The 18,652-nt window shown below is 28.2% G+C and overlaps 1 protein-coding gene across 1 annotated transcript in view; it reads left to right on the top strand.

The window, feature by feature from the left end:
* Positions 1-18,652, top strand: part of LOC112679733 (E3 ubiquitin-protein ligase HERC2) — a 45,718-nt gene that overhangs the window by 13,056 nt on the left and 14,010 nt on the right. Inside the window, exons 25-46 of the mRNA XM_025549639.1 lie at positions 4,212-4,338; positions 4,415-4,610; positions 4,689-4,758; positions 4,823-4,965; positions 7,314-7,450; positions 7,509-7,691; positions 7,747-8,020; positions 14,202-14,400; positions 14,459-14,613; positions 14,693-14,884; positions 14,951-15,089; positions 15,162-15,370; positions 15,427-15,535; positions 15,867-16,070; positions 16,158-16,690; positions 16,761-16,961; positions 17,020-17,164; positions 17,230-17,384; positions 17,479-17,676; positions 17,928-18,065; positions 18,194-18,406; positions 18,465-18,626. Coding sequence (XP_025405424.1) covers positions 4,212-4,338; positions 4,415-4,610; positions 4,689-4,758; positions 4,823-4,965; positions 7,314-7,450; positions 7,509-7,691; positions 7,747-8,020; positions 14,202-14,400; positions 14,459-14,613; positions 14,693-14,884; positions 14,951-15,089; positions 15,162-15,370; positions 15,427-15,535; positions 15,867-16,070; positions 16,158-16,690; positions 16,761-16,961; positions 17,020-17,164; positions 17,230-17,384; positions 17,479-17,676; positions 17,928-18,065; positions 18,194-18,406; positions 18,465-18,626 — 4,082 coding nt within the window. The remainder of the gene's footprint in view (positions 1-4,211; positions 4,339-4,414; positions 4,611-4,688; positions 4,759-4,822; positions 4,966-7,313; positions 7,451-7,508; positions 7,692-7,746; positions 8,021-14,201; positions 14,401-14,458; positions 14,614-14,692; positions 14,885-14,950; positions 15,090-15,161; positions 15,371-15,426; positions 15,536-15,866; positions 16,071-16,157; positions 16,691-16,760; positions 16,962-17,019; positions 17,165-17,229; positions 17,385-17,478; positions 17,677-17,927; positions 18,066-18,193; positions 18,407-18,464; positions 18,627-18,652) is intronic.

Genomic DNA, 18,652 nt, shown 5'->3' with positions numbered 1-18,652 from the left:
CCCTTGGCCTCTTTCCTCTTATCACATAAGTCAATGCTCCTTTCAGTACACTTCCATCGACTCGCCACACGTGGCCTGCCCATTCTATCCTTATCCCTCTGGTAAATTGTACCACATCTTCTCTTTTGTAGAGCTGGTATAGTTGGGTGTTGGTTCTTATTTCCCATTTCTGCTCCGCATTGTTGAATACGAGTCCGTACATTTTTCTAAGAATTTTCCTCTCGAATAGACGTAGTATTTCATCATCGTCTTTTATCGTTGCCCATGTGGCACATGCATATGTCTATACAGGGCGAATGTAACTTATGTATAGATGTTCTTTTGTTTTTCTTGACAACAGTTTAGATTTAAATAGGGTTCTTAGTGCATAAAGGCATCGGTTAGCAGCGTCCAATCTGATATTTATCTCTCCATGCATGTTGTTTTGATTATTTAGAGTAGACCCCAGGTACTTAAACTCTTGTACTTGTTCGAAGATGTTATTTCCCACTTGGAAGTTATTATGATCACCTCCTCCTCGTTTTACCATCATGTATTTAGTTTTTCCACTATTGATTGTTAAGCCAATATATTTTCCTATCTTCATCAGTTCTTCAACAGTACTCTGAATACTCTCTTTCGAATTCCCAATAACCACTATATCGTCTGTTATGCTAGTAGGATATTTCCTTACATTTCCTGTTACATAGTTTTATCATGTTGATTAATTTAGTTGGTAAACCAAAGTTTTTAAGGATTTTCCATAGTCTTTCTCTATCTATGCTATCATAGGCTTGTTTGTAGTCTATAAAAACCATATGTAGATCCTTTGTGAATTCGTAGCTTTTCTCCATAATTTGTCTTATGACAAGTATGTGATTAGTAGTTGATTTATTTTTCCTGAATCCACTTTGGTAGTTACTCACTATCTCATCTGTGTATATTTACAATCTTTTAAGTATAATTAATGATAGTATTTTATATCCAGAATTCAACAGTGTTATGCCTCCATAATTTTCGACTTTATTTCGGCTACCTTTTTTGAAAATTGGACATATCAATGATTTATTCCATTCTTTTGGTATCTTTTCCTTTGTCCATATCTGTTGACTTAGGTTATGTAAGTTTTTTGTTAGGTTTTGTCCTCCTAACTTCAGTAACTCAGCAACAATTTTATCCTCTCCTGGAGACTTATTTTTTTTTAGAATTTGGATTGCATACTGTATCTCTTCTAAACTCGGATTTGGTACTTCTGGTTCCGCTGTGTAATATATGGTGTGGTCTTGTTCACCTATTCCTGTTGTTGAGTCTCTTAAGGATTTTTTCAAAGTACGATCTAAATTCCTCGGCAATATTTTCCGGTTTTGTAATGAAAGTACCATTATTATCTTCTATCATCCGTATAGCAGGTACAAATCCATTTTTAAATGTTTTGCAACGTTTGAAGAATTCTCTGGGGCTGTGTTTAAGGTTTTCGATGTCTTCTAATTGTTCTTTTTCTGCAATTCTCTTTTCTTTTCTTATCAGAGTATTTACTTCTCATATTTTGTTCTCGAAGTCCCTTATGTTCTCTGGGGTTGGTGTGTGTATTGCTTTGATTCTGACTCCATTATGTTCCCTAATTGCTTTATTGCAATTATCATTAAACCATTTATTTATTTTCTTTCTCTGTGAGTTGGATAACTTTTTCTGCGGATTCCGTTATTGAGGTCTTAATTACTTTCCATGATTCTTCAGTTTGTTCTTTGTCGAAACCTTCTCATCTTCCTAAGAGATTTGCTACTGTTTCTTGATATGTCCGTACAGTTTCCTTGTTTTTTAATTTATCCACATCATATTTTCCAAGTATTTTTTGTTTCTTTTTCCATTCCATGGACATCTTTACTCTGAAGTCAATCAGGATTAATTAATGGTCTGTGTCTGCATCTGCTCCTCTGCTTTTGACGTTTTTTATAATCGTCTTATGTTTATTTTCTATGAGAACATGATCAATTTGACTACTAAATCTGCCTCCCGGAGATAGCCACGTTTCTTTATGAATATTTTTTCGCGGGAATCTTGTACTGCTTATTACCATATTTTTACTAATTACAAAATTAATTAATCTTATTCCGTTATCGTTGCTTTAGTCGTGAAAGCTATGTTTTCCAATCGTCATTTTGTATGTATTTTATTTACCCACTTGAGCGTTCATATCTCCCAATAATAATTTAATGCAATGACCTGACATAGCATCATATACTTGTTCCAGCTCTTCATAAAAGTCATCTTTTACTTCTTCATTTCCTGATTCGGTTGGTGCGTATGCGCAAATCATAATCAAGTCTCGGTGGTTCATATTAATCCGGATGTAATATATTCGGTCATTAATAGCCTTAAATTGTTTAACCCATGGTATTAGACTATTGTATACAAGAAAACCCACACCATTTTCATGTCTATTTGTAGTTACATCGCCATAGGATAATGTCATGTTACCTGTTGTTATACATCCTTCGCCTTGCTATCTCGTTTCTTGTAACGCTACTACATTTACCTTATATCTATCTATTACATTGACTAGTGTATTAAGTGCTCCTGCTTTATATAACGTTCTTACATTTCAAGTGCCAATCTTGAATCCTTGTAGTCCGGGTCGTTTCCGTTGTGTTTTGTCCAGATCTCTGTCCCGAGGCTTTAGTTTTGGTTCCTTAACAATTAAGATTTTTACAGTGACGGGTTGTTAGCCCATCGCCAAACCCCCAACCTAGAAGACCAGACTGAGCCAGCTAGTTAAAATCAGCTCATAGCTCGGGGCCCCGGGTTCGCCAAACTCGTAGTGCTAATAACCTAGCACCCCCCTGGAGGGGGGGGGGTATTTTATACTCTATATCTAATTATTTGATTTCACATAAATCTTTTAACTCATTTTATGGTTTAGATAAACATAAATTGGCACCGGTCTAATGTGCGACCTACATTATAGGTATTTGACCTATGTCCTATACTAGAATTTTTTTTAGTTATTATAGTTATTCATTTATAATAAATTAATTTTCCTGAGTTTCGTTTTTTCTCGTTCTCTCACATTCCTTTAATAGTCCACCACACTCTTTGTTGTTTCTCACTTTGGTACAACAATTATTATTTTCATTTAGTGTTGGTAATAATTGTAGGTAGCATGTACTAGGTACCAATATTGTTAAATAATATCCATGAGTTCATTAATAAAAGGTGCTATTTATACTGTTGGATTATCTGGGGAGGAGGGGGGAGCAAAATGATACCTTTATTTCTCAAAAAATGGTCAAAGGGGGGCACTTGCCCTCCCCCCACAATTACGCCATTGTTGACTAGTGTATACTGTACAATGAAGTCACTTGCATGCAGATGTATACAGTTTTATAACGAACAGAAATAATATTGTGTATAAGCTGATAATCTAATGGTTAAACATAATTGTTTACGAATTACCTATGGTTATATAATTCGTTTGTCATGTTACAAAACATTAATACAGTGGTAAATTTGTATAAGAACAAATACGGGCCGACGGTGGTCACTATTACAAGTTCCCGGTACTATAAAGATTATAAAAATATTGTTAAGTGCATTGGGAGCCGGAGCAATATAAATAATAGCCGTTGATAAATTAATTTATTTTGTCAAACGATAAAGAACTTAGAATTTTGGTTGTCATATATCTAATATTTTATTATTAAACTATACATTTTTTTAAAAAATGTTATTAAATCCATGAAATATGCATATAAATATTCTTAAACCCAAATATATGCGAATTGATACAAAAAGTAACAAAATGTGCAAAATTATGCAACAAAAACTTTTATATCTGAAATATACATACTATGAATCGAAATTGTGTTGAATCAGAATTTCAATTTGCACTTTCCAGACAAATATACAAATGCTTAAAGTTCCGAGCCTTGGTCATTATAGTAGTATTCATAAGTATCTTTGCTTTTAAATATATTAAATACAAAAACTATTTATTAAATAAAAATGCTTTGTATATTTTAAATCATAACTTTAATATATATTAATTCTTTGAAACTCGTTGCCTTTAATATAAAATACTTTTGGAATTTCATAATCTTTTATTTTCTTTCAGTTGTATTTTAAGTTTTACTAGATTTATAGAGGTAATACTTTAGATTATTAAAAATATAACATCATATAAAATAGTTATTTGAATAATTCTCATAGAAATATGATGTATTATCATTTTACAGATAAATCAATACCGTTTGAGATCATTTTTAAAATTTTTGGTCAAGTTAAAATTCAAATCCTTAAAATAAAACAAGATATGAATCTGAATTATAAAGAAACTTGTTCACCTATTTTGGATCGTTGCTGGTTGGTTATAATAATTTTATTAATTGCTTATATACTTCTAGAACACTATTATTTTTATAAAAAAAACTTTATTTAGGTTTTTACTTAATGAGTTAAGCCCAATTATATCTTCTAAAGTGATTGCTGCTCAAAAGTTACCTATTATTAAAGCTGAATCTCGATGGAAAACTGTCATTAATTCTGTAGTTTCAAGTATAAAAACAAAAAAAAATGTTAGAAATCATAAAGCTCGAAATCAATATCATCCACTTCAAAATAATTCAAATGAAGAAGTAAATAATTAGACAAATATTTTATAATAGGTAACTATAAATATTAATGTTAAATATTATTATGTTTTACCTTACTAGGAAGACAAGAAAAAGATTATTTCAATGTCCAATGTGAAATATGTACCAATGAAAAATAATTTCAAAAAAGGTATACTATATTTAAATATTATGATTTATTTAGATTTTTATAAATATTATTATTTTATTTTAAGGACTTAATGAAGAAATAAAAGATGCGAATGATACAGAGTTGATTACTAATGTAAATAATTGTATGGAAATTAGTAAAACTATTTTATCTTTCATATTATCAAATGTTGATATTCAAGAATTAAGAAATTTACTTCGTTCGGAAGTAAGTTAAATTATTATAAAAATATGTATACTCCACACTCACATACTTTGTTTTACACACATACAACATAACATGTATGTTAAGTAGTTCAAATATATTATGTTGTTAGCTTTAATATTAAAGTAAACTAATTTATTGTGAAATATAAAAGGAATAACATTATTTGTGATTTATTGATAGATTTGTTTATGTTATTTAAATGAGCTTTGAGTATGTGTAATATTATAATTTAAAAAAACTTAGAATTTGCTTAAAAATTAAAGTATCATAAAAAACCAACTATTAAAATACAAATAATATTCTTTTATTTATGTTTGATTGATAATAGGATGTAGAGACAACACATGTGTAGCATTCTCTTAACACGTTGATGGACACTTCGTCTTTTTATTTTTCTACAAACACATCCAAAAAATGTTATTTTTTTATTACTGCTATAGCAGAATTCCCCCTACACATCATAATATGTGAATTACGTATGTCAGTATATTCAAAATACTGCTATAGCAGTAATAACTAAGTTTTTTTTTATGAGCCAAAACTATATTTTTTACATATTATTAGATTGAAAATAATTAAAATTAATCTTTATTACATATATAACATAATAATTAAAAAAAAAATCAAATATGTGTTTAAAAATAATAATTATAAAGTAAAAAAAAATATTTTAAACAGAAATTTATCTCTTGTACATATATATATATATATATATATATTTTAAATCTCAAAAAAAAAAAAAAAATGATTTACGTCTATTAATAGATACCAATAAAACACATAAATTCTTCAATTTTTGTCTTTGTGGTAAATTTCAAAGCATTTTCCAGCTCATAAAGGAGCCTTACACATTTTGGACTGAAATTAAGTTTGTTTTCAATCTTTATTTTTGAAACATACAACACAGTTTTTAAATTTTTTTCTTTTGTATCCTGTAGGAGTGGGATTGTTTCTTGGAAGTGTGCATTATCTGGTATAACCATGTCTGATTTTTTGGGTTTTATTTTTTTAAATAATTGATCACAAGTTACCTCTGAAAGAGTTTGTATAAAATTTCTAATAAGAGAGTCTCTGAAGTCTTTAAATCTGAGGTTATAGAGAAAAAAATATTTTTTATAAATATGTCCCATATTGTCATATATAGTAATTGAAATAATAATTTTTTAACGAGGGCATGAATAGTAACTGGACATTTGATCGTTAAATTTGTTGTATTTCATGATTTCTAAAGGTTTCAATCTTACTTGACCGTATTTATTTGTTGATAAAATAATCATTGGTTTATAATTAGTGGTGATACATACTACATCTCGTTTATCCTTCCACTTTGAAACGTAAACTAACCCTCTCCATTTCCATATATGTTCTCCTTTTTGAATTTTTTATTTACTACTTCTTTCGGGTTTCTTTTTTGATTATTTTTTAATGTACCTGTTATGTGAGTTTGTTTGTTTAAAATAGATTAGAAAAAATAAATATACCATTTTAATTATTGCTTAGCTTTATTTTATCAGTGCCCGATTATTTCTTGAAACTTATTGAAGCAGAACAATATGCACTTTCATATGAGACCATAGAAAAAATTACTGCTATAGTAGTTCTAGCATTTTTTGGCTGTTTTCGTATTACTACTATAGCAGTAATATATGAAAATGTCCCCCAACATCAATTTTTGAAATTACTTATAACTTTAATTACTTATATTACTTATAACTAATATATAGGTTAGGATACCATGGTCATGAGGGCTACAGTGACTATGTTTAAATAATGCAGAGCTGTCAGTTGTAATTTATGGTTATTAATACTATGCACAACGGTCGAACAGTGGTTTTACTTTCCAAATGTTTGTCCTGTCCAAAGAGAAATAATCACCATTGTACCTATACTCAATAAATTCTTCTCATATCTAATAAACTAACCTACTAAACTACCATTAATGTTTGCATAACCATGCCATAAGCATACATACACACAGTGGTGTATCCAGAATTCATTTAACGGGGGCATTTTAAAATTTTATAGACTTACGGTAAGTAGGAGGCTCTGCTCCCCTGCCTATATTACATAAATAAATACCATGTATTTATATAAACTATTATACTAATGAAAATTATTGTATTAAGACAGTGTATGTAAAATCGACAAGTTGTATACAACATTTATTCAAATTATATTGTAAGTAAGTTTGTAATGTAATGAAATACCATAGAATATGGTCGATGGGGGGTGTTCTAACACCCATATCATCCCCCCCCTAAATACGCCCCTGCATACACACATACCTCACTTGTCTGAACCTCCTAATCAAAAAGCTCAAAAATAATAATAAAACATTTTGTTTATAGGTTGATAGATGTAATTTAATACAAACTGGTTATGAACTTATATATAAATTATTTAAAACTCCTACCTCAATTAGTTCTGTTAAGTATAGTATTATATCTGGCTGGCTGTCTGTATTGCCTAATAGTCATATATCAAGGTAATTTTTACTTAAAAATCTTAAACCTATATAATCTAACCTTATACTACTGTTTTAGAAACAATAATGAAGTTGAATTTGTATCAGTTACTTATAAACTGAAACTTTTAATTGCTAAATGTGATTTCATGAGATGTGCTTTAGAACAAATTAAATTGCTTGTTTCTCAAATAAGAGAAATTCAAAAATCTTTAGGGATTCGAGATAAAGTAGCGACTGTTAAAAAAATGACTTGGTGCCGGTAATAATAAATAATATAAGATCATTATCAAATATTATAATTTTTTTTCTTCTAGATTTGCTATAGCAACATTTGGATCAATAACCCAAATTTTAAATGGCAAAGAGTCTAGTCTGTTGATAAATTCTAGCATATTATCAGTCATTAACTCTATTATAAACACCTTAGATCTTGCTGCAAAACGGCCAATTGAAAAAATGAATACAAAACAAATTATCTATGAAGAAGATTTAAATAAAATTAAGTGTTTACAAGGAGCTGATATCATACCTTACTTAAAATTAGGTACTAAGGTTGTTCGTGGTGAAGATTGGAAATGGGATAATCAAGTATGTATTGATAAAAACAATAATATACAGTGAAAACTCTTTATAAGGAATCTGAAGGGATCAAGAGATTTCTTTCTTTATAGATAGAGTTTTAAAAAAAAAACAAAATTTTAATTATTTATGTATAAAGGTGTGTACCTATGTAATATTATAGATCAAACACATCATAATTTTTATATTATATTTACGTATTATAATAAATTATTATTATTATACATATTAAATATAATTTAATTTTTATACTATTACTTTATTTAAAATAGTCTGTCATCTTAGTTTGGACTTCTTTATTTTGCCAATATTGTTTTTGTATTTTTCTCTGAAATTGTCCCATGTTTTGGGATAACTTTGGATCATCTTTATGAAACAAAAAATACTTTTCTAATAATTTAGCCGCATCAAATGCTTGTTGAATACTTAGTATTACAACTTCGTCAGGTTGTGCTTCCTCTTCATCTTCATCTAACCTAACCTTTTGCTCCTCCTCGCCTTTTGTCACTGAATTTAAGATTTCTTCATCAGTTAATGATATTGTTGTAATTAGGTTCTTGTCTATTTCTACATAGTTTTGCAGATCCTCAGGAGTAATAGTATGTGGAGTATTGAACTGAGTAATCCACTCACTCAGTGATATATCATATTCTTTCTTAAATTGTTCTATTTCTTCTTCAGTATTGGCAAAACTTTAAAATCCAGCATGATAAAAAAAATGCCGTATAGTTTCTGCTGTTACCTCTTCCCAGGCTTTACTTAAGAAGTTCATCGAATCAAGCAATTGATAGAGGCATTGCCGTGGTCATGAAGTTAGCCACCCCACTTTGAACGATTCACTTCAGACCATCGCCAATATTTAGCAAATTAATTGCAAATAATTGCAAATTAATTTTTAGAATTTGCAAATCAAGTGAAAAGTCACAAATCAAAAAATAGGTTTGGGGGGGCTAACTTCATTCAGCCCCCCCAATTTGTCCGATCCGTTCCAAACCGACGTCAATATTTAACAAATTAATTGCAAAAAATTGCAAATTCACTTTTAAAATATGCAAATCAAAATTGTAATTTTGGCGAATTATTTTGCAAATTTTGTCAACCCCTCCCCCTACTTTGTCCGATCGACTTCAAAATATCATCATACAATAATTGTAATTAATGTATTAAAATATGTTTTAAAAAAATGTATTTAAATGTATTAAAAAATGTTAAAAATTGAGTTTTCATAGTTGGAAACCTATTTTATGTTTTTATGAATTTATGCAGATATACATTTTCGTTCTCATTACTTGTATATATTTCGTATTTTTCATAGCTAGAGTCTGGAATTAAAATATCCGGTTCAAATCAAACTTTGACCAAATTATATATTGCATATTATTTGAAAATAATTTATTAATCTTAAAGTTTAGATTGTCATTTACAAATTGTTTTTAATCGAAAATAATATTTCTATTATTTCTAATATCTAATTGCTATTAAAAAAATAAAGTAATAACGTGGGTCAGACCTTTAGTTAGATCTGCTTTACTATCTAATCTATTTATAAATACTGATTAATTACCTTAATATTATTATTTATCAAATATTAAATAAAAGCCTATCCTACTGCACATTTTAAATTTGTTTATGCATATAATATTGTTGCATATTTTGTAATTTTATTACGCATTATATTTGCATCATAGGATTTAAATACTTTTTAGTTGTATATAATTTTGGTCCATAATAATATAATCATGGCTCATGGTTCATCATGTATTGTGCAACGTGCCGGCGTCGCCTTGTCGATCAGAAGATAGGTGTTGGTCATTTCCTAGACCATCATGCTTTATCGGATCGTCTTCAACAATAGATGCTATTTTTATCACAACATTCGAAAATTATTTCGATTCAATTGTTATGCAATTGTTTAACGTCGATAACTGGAGTTTCCAGTTTATTTATATTAATTTGTTATATTGCTTAAAATAATAATTGTGAACTATACTTAATTCTACACAACAATACATAGCATTAATAATTCTATATTTATTTTTACATAATTTTATATCGGGCTATTTTTAATTATTGTACATTTTTATTTCATATCATTCAAAATATTTTCATTTATTATTTTCTCTCTAGAGGAACATAACTTGGTCTATTTGACTATTTGAGTGTTAAATGTTTAAATTTGTTAAATTTGTTTAAATATCATTATACCACTGCAGATTAATTTTAAAAATGGAAACCGTAAAACTAAGTGGAATAATACAATTTGGTATTGATAATAATTGATAAATCTTTTAGTTTATTGTTATCGTCATTATTCGTCCGTTATCACTTTGTAATATAGTGGTGCCCCAAAAAGGGTAAATATATCCAATAAAACATTAACAACTGCTTCGGCAGTTTTGTAAGTGATTTAACATAATTCCAGTTAAATGCATAAATTGTATATTAATTTATCATTATTATTAAATAGTTTTATTACTCTTCTAGATACATTATTTCAATTAATTATTTTTAAAAAACCTTTTTGATCATTATAATTTAATTTTTATGAAAATAATTAATATAAATTTTAACAATATATAATACAAATACAATTTTACCTACACTATAATTTTGATTTGCAATTAATTTGCTAAATATTGACGTCGGTTTGAAATATATCGGACAAAGTGGGGCTGACAAAATTTGCAAAAAAATTCACCAAAATTACAATTTTGATTTGCAAATTTTAAAAGTGAATTTGCAATTATTTGCAATTAATTTGCTAAATATTTACGTCGGTTTGGAACGGATCGGACAAATTGGGGGGGCTGAATGAAGTTAGCCCCCCCCAAACCTATTTTTTGATTTGTGACACTTGATTTGCAATTATTTGCAATTAATTTGCTAAATATTGGTGGTGGTCTGAAGAGAATCGGTCAAAGTGGGGGGGGGGCTAACTTCATGACCATGGCATTTCCATCAGATTCGATAACTTCCATTAATATTTTCTTTCTATAGTGGCCTTTCAAACTTTTTATAACACTTTGGTGCATTGACTGTAAGACACTAGTTGTGTTAGCTGGGAAAAATATAATTTCTATGTTCATAAGATTAGATAGATTGGGATGAGCAGGAGAATTATCCACTAGTAACAAAACTTTTCACTCCTTTAATTCTGCATTCCATTTTCTTATTCCTTCTTCAAAAAGTATTGATATCATCCACGCTGATTTATTTGCTTTATAAGTGACTGGCAAACGGTTAAATATTTTTAAAACATAGTGGGTTTTTTGATTTGCCTATTACCATAATCTTTCTTTTTTCAGTGCCACTCATATTGGCTGCTACAAACGAAATGAGGTTAGTTAACCTAACCTAACGCAATTCTTTAGAAAGTTTACCTCCCATGCATTTTTCCCCTTTGAATTTTAATGTTTTATCTGGGGTCATTTTGTAAAAAATACCTGTCTCATCAGCATTAAAAATAATATCCGAAGTGTAATTTTCATTCAATTTTGGCCACACATTAATTAACCAGCTGTTAGTAACATTCAAGTCGACATTATGTGCTTCTCCACTTATTTTCCTATAGGTAATATTGTAACGTTGATTAAATTTTCCAAACCATCCTTCCGAGGCCTTGAAATCTATAAAACCAAGTTGTTGAGCAAAATGTTCAGATTTAGTTTTCTAAACAGGCCCAGATATAGGTAAATTATTACAAAATTATTTATGAAACCACGTTAACATGGCCTAGTTCAAGTCTTCAAATTTCGATTTTCTTATTTTTTTACAAGAACTTCCTTCTGTTTCAGCCTGCAATATTTTATCCTTATTCTTCCTGATAGTAGCGACAGTAGATGGGCTGAATCCAAAACGTTTCCCGACATCACTTTTTTTTCACCATTTTCAATCGCACGTATTAAAACGACTTTTTGATCAACACACAGTATTTTTCTTTTACTTGCCATAACGATTGTTAGCGCACTACTGTGGTCATGCATATAATGTTAGACATTGCGTCGATAATAAAATGATATTATTCAATGATACTATTCAATATCGATAATAACGATATTAAAAGTAGATAATGAAAGAATGTAATCGTTCTTGGAAATTTTGCATTATTGCCGATTATTTTTATAATTTATATATGTAATAGGTACAATAACACGTAAATTGTATTATGAAACATAAAATATTGTTTCGAGAGTGACTAATACGTTATAGAAAATGAATTGACTAATGGGTTATATAGCAAACCAACCATTATTATGTAATGTTTATGTTATATAGAATTTTTCGTTGTAGAGTTTTGTTCAGGGCCGTCCCGAAGATGAAATCAAGGTGGGGGGGGGGTGAATAATATGAAAAATGCCAACTACAATTTTTTTACTCAATGTATGTAGTATAATTAATTTTATGTACTCGTATTTTTACTTTTTAACATGTATATATGTTTCGGTGTCGCACGTTCTTATTATTGACAATTTAATTATATATTATTATAATATGTAGAGCCCGGATTTATATGCATTTAAAAAATGTCAAATATGAAAAGAAAAAGTGGATAAATATACAATTATATGCATTACGTTACACTTTATAAAATGTGATTTTTATTTTGAAAACCACACTTTTATACCAAATAAAATTCTAATTATTTTATCAAAACCAAAAAAAGTTATAATATCCACTGATTTATGTTTCAAATAATTTAAACTAAAAAAACGAAAATACAAATAATAAAAAAACTAAAAATAAGTAGGTATTTTAGATTTTATAAATATTTTAGATCGTTTGAAGTTACCTACTGTCAGTGGCGTAGCCAGGATTTTTAAATGGGGGGCTAACCACTTTTTTTGGATAAGTAAGGTAAGAGAGGATATGAGAATTCATCCTTAACCCCCCCACCATCCACCCCCAAATTTCTAAACGTAATTCAAGCATTTTAGTATAGTTTTAAAAATATTTATTAATATATAATTTATAATAATAATAATAATTTTGGTTTCAGTGTTCAGTCACTTGCTCCACTCTGACTGCTGCATTCTCTTAGGCGAATTTCTGCCAAATTCAGTTATTATTTCACTTTCATGGAATTGCTCTTTTTTATTTATATTAGCCATAGCTAACCCATTCAGTCTGTTTTCCGACATGGTGCTTCTTAAAAAAAATTTTAAGCGATTAAGTGCTGAAAACGTTCTTTCCGAAGTGAAAGAGGTAACTGGTAACGTGGCGAATAATTGTAAAAGTATTTTAATGTTAGGTCGGAGATTGGTGCGATGAGAGGGTGAATCAAGAGCAGAATTCGGTTTTGGAATAGTATTTTGACTCCATTGTTGCCTCCATATGAACAGGTCAGCCCTGATTGTAGATGAGGTATCATCATGGAGATCTTGGACATATATTTTAGCAGCTCGTATAATATTTTTATCGTCATACATATTTAAATTGGCCGGAATAAATCCTTCAAGTGGCATAACATCAATAAGCCTTTGATTAAAACGAGCATTGATTCTATTAAATAGTCAAGATACATTATACATATAAACACGGCCCATGGGGGAGGCTATAGCCCCCTTAGCCCCCCCCTTGGCTACGCCACTGCCTACTGTCAAAAAACAAATAGAAAACTTAAAAAAAAATATAAATCTTTTAAAATAATATTTTTAAACTTAATACTTATCATCTCAATTCGTGCTCTATTCGAGGAGATTACAAAATTTACTGTAAATTAAATAGATAATTTATTAAAAACCCATTAAATATGCATGTTATATGCATTTATGAACAAATATGCAATAACTCTTAAAATATACAAAATATGCAATATAAAATTTGGTGTGATATGAATCGTGGACATTTCAAACCTCCATAGATGTGCATACACTTAGTACAAACATGCAAATGCATATAAATCCGGGTTCTAATAATATGTTATATTGTATAATAAGTAGTTATATAAATTTTATTCGTCTATACACTGTATTCCAAAATATGTAATATTGGTTTTCCGTAAGTATAATTAGGACCTTCATAGGCTATAATGAAACAAGTCCGATTGTCGACTGGTGTTTTCATTAGTGGGAAGGGGGGGTGAGACACCCCCAAACCCCCTTTCGGGACGGCCCTGGTTTCGTTATAAAGAGTTTTCACTGTACATTTATTACAGTTATTTTATGTTGTATTGAATTTTTAATGTTCATAGGATGGTTTGCCTCCTGGTGAAGGTCAAATTGTTAGTAAAATTGGTGATGATGGTTGGATTAGAGTACTTTGGGATCATGGAGTTTCTAACTCCTATAGAATGGGTAAAGAAGGGAAATTTGACCTAAAACTAGCACCTGGTTTGGATGCTGGAGATGAAGAAGAATCTGATTGTAATGTTTCTTGTACAAATAATGGTGGTCAGTTTTTATTTTATAATTTATTGTTTAAAAATAAACTTAAAAAATACATTTTCAGAAATTCATGAAAATTCTACAGAAAACCCATTTGATATACTCAAATGTGTTATGATAAAATTTCTTAATTGTCTTGCATTGTCTAGTGCTACTACTTCGATTAAAAATGAAAATTCAATTCAAATTCTTTCAAAATATTATTACAATACATTAGAAGTAAAATGAAATTGAAATTATTTGTTTTAATATTTATGTGTATGGTTGTGTAACTTAATTTATTATTTATTATCATTAGAAAGTCTATTTAAGCTCAAATGTTTCAAATGCTATACTCTTTCATTCTGAATGGATTAATATTCCTCTATTAAAAATAATTTCAAAAATATCTGATGAGTATAAACAGCAATTTGCATGTAAACAATGGATTGACATGCTATTATCAATTATTTCTCATTCACCTACAGTAACTTCCAGTTTGACCATTCAGGTTTGAGAAAAAAATTTATTAAGAAAAAAATGTATTTTGTATAATCACTTATTCAATTTATTAAAGGTTCAAACTATACAATTAATTAATATTTTGGTTACATCTAAAATAACTGATTTGACAACTGTTAAATCTGTAGTTGAAACTCTTATGGAAGTTATTGGTTCATCAGTACTACAAAGTAACTCAAAATATGATGTTATCGGTAAATAGTGTTTATATACAGTATATAGTTTTTAATTATCAAATGTATACTAATGCATATCTGTTTTCAAAGATGGTAAACCATCAGTGCCTTTAACAGCTTCATGTATGAACACCATTGCTGAAGAATGTATTCTATTATTGCGTACACTATATAATAACCAATGCATTAAAAAAAACAATACTAATGATTTGAAATTTTATTTTGATTCTCTAATTGTTTTAAATCTGATATCAGCTACAGATTATCTGGCCAATCCATCACTAGAAAAAAATGTTTTTGTAAGTAAAAATACTAAATTAATATTTGATAAAAGTATTTTTTACTTTTTTTTCAGAAATTACATGGTTTGTCATACAGAGCAATGGCATCATTAATGATTATTGGTGGTTTTGATAACCGACCCAGGATTGGAGGAAATGTATTAATTAAAGGAGAGATGGAAGGTTTGTTGAGTATTCAAATTTGTATTTATATATTTATATTTTATAATTCTATAAATTCTAATAGCTAAAAAAAAATCCCAAACCTTTAAACTATATTTAATTTATTAATACAAAAACATCTATTTTTAATGTTTAAAAAATATTTCTGATTCCACTACATAATAAGATTCAATTGAATTACAACACGATCCTTTATATATAAGGCAATTATTTTCATTGCTTAATATTTCCTATACAAAATGATAGAACTTATATATTTATTATCACCGAGTTTTATTGTAATATATTTTAAAATGTTATTAGTTAAGTAATTATGTACTTTTAATTAAAGCTTCTGTTATGAATATTGAGAGAAAAGGGAAACTGAAAGTACTTTTACACAATACTGGAAAAATTGAAAGTTTTTTCATCAAAGATGTTGATCATATTTCTAGCTGTAAAATGTCTATGGACTTTATAACAGATTCTATGATTGATACATGGACAACATTGTTATCTGCAATTATTACTAATCAAAGTTTTAAAACTATTACAGGTAGGAAATAGTTGCACTAATTTTTTTTCAATCTATGTATCATATGTTAACATATACATTTTTTTGTTGCACATATTTTATCTTTAGGAGAAATGGTTAATGAGTCTCTTCTTTGTTATCAAAAAACATTATTAGCTGGTATGAAAGTGGTTAGTGCTCTATTACAAAATCAAGTATTACTTCGTAAGATTCTTACTAAACTGACAATAAGTGATGGAAAGTCTAAAAACTTGTTTCAATTAATATTATCAAAAGCAGTTCAACCATCTCCTGTAAAACCAGAATACTCAAAAAAAGAATTAGAAGAAGCTGTTATTAATATAACTCAATACTTAACAGTTGATATTCAATCTAGTTCTGTACGAAATTTTAAATGGTCAAAATATTTTTCAAAAAGTACATTAAATATGTTATTAGCCCAATTATCTGATATGGGTTTCAATAAACAAAGTGTCTTTAGTGTTATTGAAGCTCACGGTTATACATCTTTAGATGCATTAATTTCCTTATTAATGGAAGGAAGAAATGAATGTTTATCAGATGTTACTGATACTTTATCATCGTATGAAGACTTTTCAGATAGAGATGAGTCTTCAGCAACAGAAGAATGTCCTGAAAATGTAAGTTTATATATTTTCTTTAAATGTGTACATTTTCATAGTATACTTATGTTATTATATCATCTAACAGCCTGTCTCTGATGAAAAAGTAATATTTAAACATCAAAATGATTTTGACACTGCTGATGATTATGCAAATTATGTGAAATATGCTATTGAAGAAGGCATGATTGTATGCTGTTGTAGAGAATATGAAAGTATTAAAGTTGGATGTGAAGGTAAAGTTATTCAAGTAATAAAAGAGGGAGGACTTCATGATCTCAATGTCAAGGTATTTTTTAATTTAATAAATCCAAAATTTAATTTAATAATAAAATTAAAATTAACAGGTAGAGTGGAAATCTATTGGTATTGAGTATTGGGTACGATATATTCATATAGAATTAATTGATTATGGGACTTCGTCCTATGCATGTGATGCAGTAGATAATAATAAACTTGAAAAAATTAAATTACCTCAAGAACTAAAAGAAAGTTTGTAATAATTAATTTAAGTCCTTATTTACTTGATTCTTAATAATTAATTTACTTATATTTAGATAAAAATACTATATTACTATCAAATCATCCCAATAAAGAACAAATTTCTGAATTCATAGCCAAATGTACTTCAACTGCAGAAGAAAATCAACTATCAAACTTATTTGACTGGAAATCAAATAGTTGTTGGACTAGTGAAAATCCTAATGGAGTTGTATGAAATAAATTTTAATTCATTATTTTTGGATATCTTACTATTTAATAATTATTTATTTAATTTTGTTTTTTATTTTATTTTAATGATCTAGCATTGGATTAAATTGGAATTTCAGCCAAATATAGTTATACGTTCTTTTCTAATCAAACTGGATGAAGAAAATGAAAAATTTAAACCATTATTTGTAATTGTGAATGCTGGAGACAATTTTAATATGATGGAAGAAATAAATCGAGTGATTGTTAATTCTTTAGATCGCACTTTACAGCTTTTACATTCATTAAATAAGGTATAACATTAATTGAATAAACAAAAAAATTGTAATATTTATAATAACAAAAATGTATGTATTTCATTAATGTATACTAAAATGGTGTGTTAACATAAAAAATATGCTCAGTATATGCATATTTTTTATTATATCATAGAAAAAGATTAAATTAATATTATAATTATAGTTATTATTAATATTAAGTTCTATATGATGTTCCATGTAAATTAATTAAATATTAGTTCTCTAATGAATAAATATAATTTCAGTATCATAAATGTATTGAAATAACAATGCGTACTAACGAAACAATTTGTGTTATAACTGGACTAAAAATTGATGTAGTAATAGAAGATCATGAAGAATTTGTTGCAAATTCATTAACACCCCAATTTGACTCTGTACAAGTAATTAATTTGTTACAAATAATTAACAAATAATTTTATTTTGTAAAAGCTCTTTACATTAGTATTTACTAGTAATTATTAGCAATACACTTATTTTAATTAGTTATTATTTAATTTATTATAATTAGGAATTTCCACCACAACCTGAAATAGAAACAAAAACTAAAGTTGATTCTGAATATGCTGTATATGTTTGGGGTTTAAATGATAAGGGACAGCTTGGAGGATTGAATGGATCAAAAATTAAAAGACCAACATTTAATGAAGCACTCACTGCACTAAAGCCAATTGAAATTGTTGGTGGATCAAAATCCCTTTTTATTGTTTCCAATGAGGGAAAAGTAAAATTTAAATTTATATCAATACCAATTATTCTCTATTAAATCTATTATAATTTAGGTTTTTGTTTGTGGAGATAGTAGTGGAGGTCGACTTGGAATACAGTTTTGTGGCAAAGTTTGCTTACCACGACAGATACCTGGTCTAAGCCAGTTTGTTATTAAAACCGTGGCCGTGCATTCTGGTGGAAAACATGCAATTGCACTGTCACTTGATGGAAAAGTATTGTTTTTTAATTTATTTATTTT

Source organism: Sipha flava, unplaced genomic scaffold, assembly GCF_003268045.1.
Source record: "Sipha flava isolate LNK unplaced genomic scaffold, YSA_version1 100_pilon_pilon, whole genome shotgun sequence".
Lineage (NCBI taxonomy): Eukaryota > Metazoa > Arthropoda > Insecta > Hemiptera > Aphididae > Sipha > Sipha flava.
Note: the sequence above shows the minus strand (reverse complement) of the source record. Positions and strands in the feature narration are given on the sequence as shown.